The following is an 8,046-nucleotide window of genomic DNA, read 5'->3' on the forward strand; positions in this document are numbered from 1 at the left end:
TCTTTGTTGATTCTTCCTCTGCCACGACCCCTTGAAGATGAACTCCTTCCTCTCCCTCTACCTCCATTAGCAACCTTGAGAGCTTGTTCTTCATGACTTGTATGCTTGCTTTTCATCTTTTGTTCGTGAACAATTAGACTGCTCTGAAGTGCATCAATGGAAAGGTTGGTTACATCATTTGATTCCTCTATGGAGCAGGTGACATAGTTGAATCTTTCTGTCATTGAGCGCAAGATCTTCTCAACAATTGTCACTTGTTCCATTCTTTCACCTTGTGATGTCATCTTGTTTGCAATTGCCATAGTTCTTGCAAAGTATTCAGCCACAGTTTCATCTTCCCTCATTTCAAGAACTTCAAATTCTCTCTTTGAAGCTTGAAGTTGAGCGCGCTTTACCTTGCTCGAGCCTTTGTACTTCAATCTCATTGAATCCCAGATTTATTTCGAGGTTTCTTTCGAAAGAATCGTCTCTAGAATCTCACGATCAATGGAATGAAACAAATAGTTCTTTACCTTCATATCAGTGATCTTGCTTGCATTGGCTAATCGAATTTGCTCTGGTGTAGCATTAGGTGGAGCAACTGTGACTCCATCTTCAATCAACGACCAATACTCCTTTGATCGGAGCAAATTCTCCATCAACATTGCCCAATGATCATAAAATCCATCAAATTTTGGAATTGATGGCTTGAGAAAGTCAGATTGATCAGCCATTGTTTGAACAATGTGAGGAAGAAGATGGCTTGAGGCGCAAGGTACGGTGGGATAGTCAAGAAACTAGCAAAGACGGTGACAGTTACGGTGGTTGCAACCGTGTAACTGCCTCAACAAACACTTAACAAACTCTATTCTCTCTCAGCCCCTGGATTAAGGGCGATTGATACCACTTGTTGTGATCAAATGGTAATCCTCTAATTGTATTGATCAAGCACACATTACTTATATAGACAAAGCACCATATATAAGCTAATGGGCCAAAGTACATATTTGTATTGGGCTTAATGCTCATAAGGCCCAATACCTAACAGATTATATGTACTAAACTTTAAAATAAATTTGATGCTCCTTTATTCTTTAAAATAAATTATGATGTAGATGAGCATATAATCTTCAATTGGTTTGTGGAATATCCATGATTCTATATTCAATGGAGTATTCCTCTTAGTTTGTGGATCTCACATAAACTACTATTTTGTGGTTTTCCTATGTGAACAATAAAAAGACATCCAAAATGACCGATAGTTGCATTGTAAGCCATGAACAAATTATTTAATAATAATGAAAATAATGATAGTTGTTTTATTTTATTATTATACAAATAAAATAATTAACTATTTGTGCTTGCGTTCAACATATGTTAAAACGTTTTTGACTGCAAAGTTGATTTGCAAGTATGCAGCCATGAACTAGTTCAAACATGGAACACAACTTCTTAAATAAAAAAATATGAATCAAAATATAAAGAAAATAGTAAATATTTTAACAATTGCTAAGAATTTAATTATTTTGGTTCGTAAGTTATAGTTCACTCTAACAATGCTGATATTATTTTTCTTCGAACTCAGAATTTTGCAGTATATGTGAGTTTTACTGGTATTTGTCCCTTGTGTACATTCATCAAAGATATTGCATTAAAGTGTGTGGAGATTATCCCAGCACACAACATAGTCTTTTTTTTTTAACTTAAACTAAAGCAAACGAGGAACCCGATAACTATCAAATTGATTTTAAGGGATAAATTGCTACTGACCCTATGTTTTATAACAAAAAATAAATTAATTGTTTGCTAACGTAATTGTTTTAGGAATATCGAATTAGTTGGTATGATATATAATTTAACATTCATTCTTTTTTTCTAATGAGTTCACCTAAGGAATTATAATTCTATATTAGATAAATAGAATGGATGAGCCAATGTATTGGAGTTGATCTACTTTGCATTGAAGAAACGTTTTCTTGCATTGAAGAGCCTAGAAACCATAGAATCATGGATAAGAGAAACCAATATGCATTGAAACATAATATCTCTAACATATATAACTATTAACTCGTGACATTATCATTCCAAAACATACACACACGTGTGTGTCAAATTTAATTACATAAAAAAAAATAATTGGAAACAACTTTTACTCTTTAAGAAGAGTCACACAATACATGGCTTACTTGATTATCTTCATAATCATGTAAAAAGTATAACAAAATAAATAAATTATGTTTCATAATCATATAAACTTTATGAAAATCATTGGTAGCAAAATTTGTATAGCTAATATGAATAATATGTTTAGCTTGTTATTCTTCAAGCCTCCATTTCCCAAAGGTTCATCCCCTGAACGAAAATCTGGCAAAGGTGGTGAATCAATTATATTTGGTTGAGGTTCATCTCCTAAAATAAGTTGAGGTGGTGGTGGTGGTGTTTGCTTACTTGGTGATTGCTTGAGAGGTTGACACTTCATTCCCAAAAGACAATTATTTGTTGTGCTAAAATAACCAGATTAATTCAAGTTAGAAACTATAAAAGCACAAAAGTTGTAAAAAAATATTGAGATATAAATAATTGCTTAAATGCAGATTTCATTTCACTATTTTTAATTTTTTAAAGTTTCGGTCCTCCAATTTTAGAAAACTAGTTTTTTGTCCTATATTTCAATTGTTTTTTACTTTTGGTCTCCCGCTCTATTTAAGGGTTAATTTTGATGACATGACGCATGTCATCTATGTTGAGTATGTAGTTGTGTTGTTGGAGTTTGTTTGAAGTCTCACATTGCTTAGGTTTTCGAGCTGTTGAGTGCATAAATATGTGAGGGCAACCCCACCTTATGAATAAGTTGTTGGAGTTTGTCTGAAAACTGAAATCCCACACATTGCTTATGTTTCCGGACTATTGAGTGTATAAATATGTGAGAACAACCTCACCCTATGAGCTAGCTTTTGGGGTTGAGATCCAAGCATATTTTACAATATAAAGACAACAATTAGACATGACATTATTTTAATTTTCTAATGCAATGAGAATAGAATAGAAAAAATCAACTTACTCAATTTCAATGTTCTTATTCACAAGAGATGCAGGTATAGAACCATTGAACCTATTGTAAGATAAGTTCCTGCATAATGGAAAATAATTTTCACTTTATTGAACTCATGAAAGCATGTGTGTGTTGCATTTGTTGAAACAAAAATGTGAAAGAAAATTAAACTTACAATGTCTTGAGATTAGGGAAAAGGCCTAAGAAATCAGGAATACGTCCTTCAATGGTATTGTTTTGCAAATGACTGCAACTCAAAATTAATTTTTATTAAATATATAAAATAAAACTATTGGTCACTCATTTCAAAAGAAATAGATATATAATCATATGTGTCATGTCAGTGACGAATGTCAGATACACATTTAATCTGAAGAGTCGGTAGTACATGGAACGAAACAAACTTTTAAATTATGCTTATATTTTGTAAGTATATCTCACATTGTTTCAAGTGCAGTCATGGAACTGAAATCTGGAAGTGTGCCTTGCAAGTCATAACCACGAAGATACCTATATGTTTTAGTCACATATATATCAACAAATTATTAGTAGCTACTATATTATAAATACATCATATATGAGATTATATTAAAGTGATATTAATGGAGTACTTACAATGCTATTACACGAGGTTTGGCATCGGAGGTACATTCTATCCAATCCCAATTATAAGGATATGGTAGACAAGGGTCACCACTCCAATCCACAAGCACTTCAAATGCAAACTTCAGTTCTAACAAACCTTCCACTAATTTCACAAAATAAAGTACAAGCCAAAAGTGTGAATTAAATATAAAAAATTCATAGAAAATAAAAGAATTTTTTGGTAAATTAGTATAAAAAGTATTAGACAGTCTGAGTATATGCTAATAAAGAACAGACAATTCTCAGCATATAAGTCAATTTTGTAAGGATGAGTTAGACCCAAAACTTAATTCTAAGATAGTATCAGAGCCTCTCAACGATCCGTTTGGCCACCTGTTAATAGGTTTCCACTATCGGGCCACTCATCGTTTATATCCACGCATCAATCCCAATAGTGTTGGGCCGTGAGAGGGGTGTTAAGAAGTCTCACATCGGTTGCGAGATGGTCTGAATATGTGTTTACAAGTGAGGGCAATTCTTACCTTACAAATCGATTTTGTAAGGTTGAGTTAGACTCAGCTTAGAATTCTAAAACTTATATGATAAGTGTTTATGCTTAAGCACACTTAATTAAGTTATTTATCCAAACATAGCCTTAATCACTTACCATCTCTACTATCAGTTCCAGCATTGAATGCATCACTTATTGTAAAAACTTCAAGAGCATTAAGTATAGGAGGAAAAGTGGAAGAATCTGAAGCTTGCAGAATAAATGTAGTGTTTGCTGAAGCTGTAATATTGGTAATATACACTTCTTTCACACTTCCAAGAGGAGGAACTATAGGACTTAAAAAGGGCTTGCCATCTATATTCATCTGAATTGATCTTTTTCCAAAAGCACTTTCCATCACTTCAGAGAAATAAGCATTTATATAAACAGGATTTTCCTCTGTTGGAAGCCTATTGATAAATTGTATGTATTCTAATGTGCTTGACGAAACAATAGCATTTTGTAATGCAGCTTGTGGCGGATGATCTTCTGCTGTAGTAATATCAAAGCTTGATTCCTCACTTTTTACTTCTGAAAGAAGGATACCAACTGCCGGTGTCCATATTCGATCAAAAATGTCGTCCGGGTACCTAGCATGTTAAAAGTACGATTTTAAACAGGGCCGACTTTGAGTTTTTGGAACCCATATGCAAATGTTAAAAGTAGTTCCTTAATAATAAAAAAATGCATTTTTTTTAAATGTGTTATCCTCGATTAAATTGCAAATAAATAATTATCTTTAAGACGAGTCATTCTTGAACATTTTTTTGAAGTATATTCGTCAATCAAGTAATGTATTAAATTTTGCATCCCTAATATATTAATATTACAATTCTGTAAAAAAGATTATGGGTCTCGTAATTGTGTTTTTGTAGTTTGATGTAATGTAGTAAGTTTTGCATCCCCTAATTTACAAATATCACTACTTTGTAATTTTTTTATTATTTTTTGAGGCCCTCATATTTAGGAGGCTCACTGCCACAACACATGTTGCACATGTGTCCGGGGTGAGTCTGATTTTAAATTGAGGTTGCAGTTGCGGTTACGCCGAGAATCTTTGTATTATGAGAAAATGCAATCGAAATTATGGTTGCAATGTCGTCACAAAGACCTCAAAATCCTTTTATTACGAATGAAATTGTAGTTGTAGACCGCAATTTAAAAACTTATGTGAAGCATCAAAATTTATAGGCAATACCTTTGAACCCTAACTTGTTAAATTGCTATCGAAATTTTTAGGCTAAATTGCCAAAATTGCAAGTTTGTGAAGGATGGAGGGCCAAAAATGCAATTTATCTAAATTTATGTTCAATAGTAGGCATTTTATTCATTTTGAAAAATAAGTTATAAGTTTTTTTTGACTAAAAGTTATAAGTCGTTATGCAATGAAATACTCCATTTAACTTTTTAGGCAAAACTACATCTTTAGTTCTTTAACTCTTATTTCATATAACGATTTAGTCTTTTATCATTTTTTACGTCATTATTTTTGTTCTTTTTGGTCCTTTATCCATGTGTTGTATATAATTTTTCACGTTTCAAATCTATGATATTCTTTTACGGCATAACATATATTTATGATTCACAGCGAACAAAAAAATAAAACTTTTTTTTTTTTTTGATAAGCAAAAAAAAAAAATGAACTAAAATTTGAAGGTTGAAATTCATATCCAAACATAAAAAATGGACTAAAATGTTATAAAAAAGATAAAGAACCATATCGTTACTTGAAATAAAGTTAAATATCTAAAAAGTAATTTCGCAAATTTTGTATACGCATGACATGAATACTTTTGGCCTTGGTTTATCTCGTATGAGTGTTTATAGCAATGATTTCAAAATAAATGAATGATACATCCGGCTTATGGTTACTGTCAAAAAAAAAAAAAAAAAAAACATCCGGCTTATGGTTCAATTGGTTTAACTACCGTTAAACCATAACTAAATAAATATCATCGACGTCTCTAATTATAAATATCATTTGAAGCAAAAAATATTGTCTCTTAAGCATTCTTTCAAATTACTAGAATCTTTTTGGTTTACAATAAGCCGAGAATCGAATCCAGGACCTATAGCGTATTACTCAAACTTTTCACCACTAGATCAAACCTAGTGGCTTACTAGCTATGTTGCCTAGGTACGGGTACGGTACCGGTATCCGGTACCAGTACTGGTACGCGGTACGACAGAAAATTTAAGGTACGGGTACGTTAGTATAAAATATTAGAAAAATTATTTTTAAGTGAATTATTATCATCATGTTTTGAAGATTTAATTTTTTTTGTTTATCGTCTCAACTATTTTCATAAAAAATGAGAGATAATTGAAATATAATAAAAAATTATAATATTTTAAGAGAATTTTCAACGGTCAATATGTTTTTTCCGTATTTATCATCATAAATCAACCAAATAAAAATTGGTACGGAATCGGTGCGTACCATACGAGTACCATGGAGTATCCGGTACTGATACATACCCGGTACGGGTACTTCACCGTTTTAGGAGTACCCATGCTACATAGCTTACTAGATAACAAAAGTATAATTTGTGAAAAGAGGAGAGTAAATAAATAAATAAATATTAAAAGAAATATTTAAAAATAAAATAAATGAATAAACGACTCGGTTCAACTAATTGTGATCCAATAGACTGATTGGTTCTCGGTTTAATCAGTTGAACCGGCCAATCTTTTCTGATTTTGAAAACACTATATATTTTTTTAAACTTAACAAATTAGAAACTTAAATAACATATTCATTATCTAAAAAACTTAAAAATTTAACTGTTACAAACATAAAACTTAAGCCACATATATATATTTAGATGCATCGGACCTTTTTTGAAAACACTATTAAAAACAGAATAATTGTAAAGTTATTTTCACTACTTCTCATACTTATATCTAACTAGAATACTTGATATATTAATTAAATTTGAATACCTGATAGTTTCATTTCCACCAAAAGCATATCTCCATTGCAAAATCAATGCATGATTGGAATCAACATGACTATACATCGTAGGATCCAAGCTTCTTACTTCAAGTGATGATATAAAAGGAAATTGTTTAGCCTTTGTTTGAGCAACACATATGCTAGTGAAGTTTCCTTTGGTTACATATATTGCTTCATAATCAACATAATAATAATTTGAGGTATTAACGGTGGCCCAATAGTTACCATCAAATTGAAGATCAAATATTGGTGGTGAAAATTTGTTGTCATAATTTCCATAGTAAAAACTTGCTCTAGCAAGAACTTTTTCACCTCTTGGAACTTTGATGGAATAACAATTTTTCTTTCTAGTTGGGAAAAATCTTAGAGTGCTTAATGGGCTAGAACCAAAATAAACCTCTTGAGGCACTCCATTTTGAATGTAATCATAATCACCACTCCATTTTATATTGTTTTCATCAATGAAAGATTTAGAGGATCCACAATTGATACTCACAAATATTGTGAGTGAAGGCTTTGAAAATAATAGCAAAGAAATTGCTATGAGTATAAGAAAACTTAAGGGGCTTGTCATGATGAGTTTTATGCAAACTGATGTTGTTTTGTGTTTAGGATAAGCATGTTTTGGCTATATATAATGATGCCATGATTATTTCATTAAGGATATATGTATATAGTTGACTTAGCCAGCAAATTAAGTTTGTTTAAAAAAAATTGTTCACTATTTAATTGTTGATTGGGAAAGCACTCAAGGGTATTTTCAATGATTTATATTGTGTATTCATGTTTGACTTAGGATTTAGAATATTATATATGTTGTCATTAATTAATTAGTTGCGAAAAACTTCAATACTTTTTTGTACGTCCGTGCGAGTATAGCTTAGTTGTCAGAGACATTACATGTTATTGTAGGGATCGGTGTTC

General features: G+C 31.5%; 1 protein-coding gene across 1 annotated transcript; it reads right to left on the reverse strand.

Moving 5' to 3' along the window:
- Nucleotides 1-2,042: 2,042 nt before the first annotated feature.
- Nucleotides 2,043-7,696, reverse strand: LOC123905118 (uncharacterized protein At1g24485-like). Its single transcript, XM_045954755.1, has 7 exons — nt 7,110-7,696; nt 4,284-4,756; nt 3,647-3,779; nt 3,473-3,541; nt 3,207-3,278; nt 3,041-3,109; nt 2,043-2,483 (listed from the first exon to the last, which is right to left on the reverse strand). Exons 1-7 carry the CDS (start codon nt 7,694-7,696, stop codon nt 2,225-2,227), a joined length of 1,662 nt encoding a protein of 553 aa, XP_045810711.1. The 3' UTR covers nt 2,043-2,224.
- Between the last annotated feature and the right edge of the window lie 350 nt (nt 7,697-8,046).

This window comes from Trifolium pratense, linkage group LG2, assembly GCF_020283565.1.
Source record: "Trifolium pratense cultivar HEN17-A07 linkage group LG2, ARS_RC_1.1, whole genome shotgun sequence".
In the NCBI taxonomy this organism is placed as follows: Eukaryota; Viridiplantae; Streptophyta; class Magnoliopsida; order Fabales; family Fabaceae; genus Trifolium; species Trifolium pratense.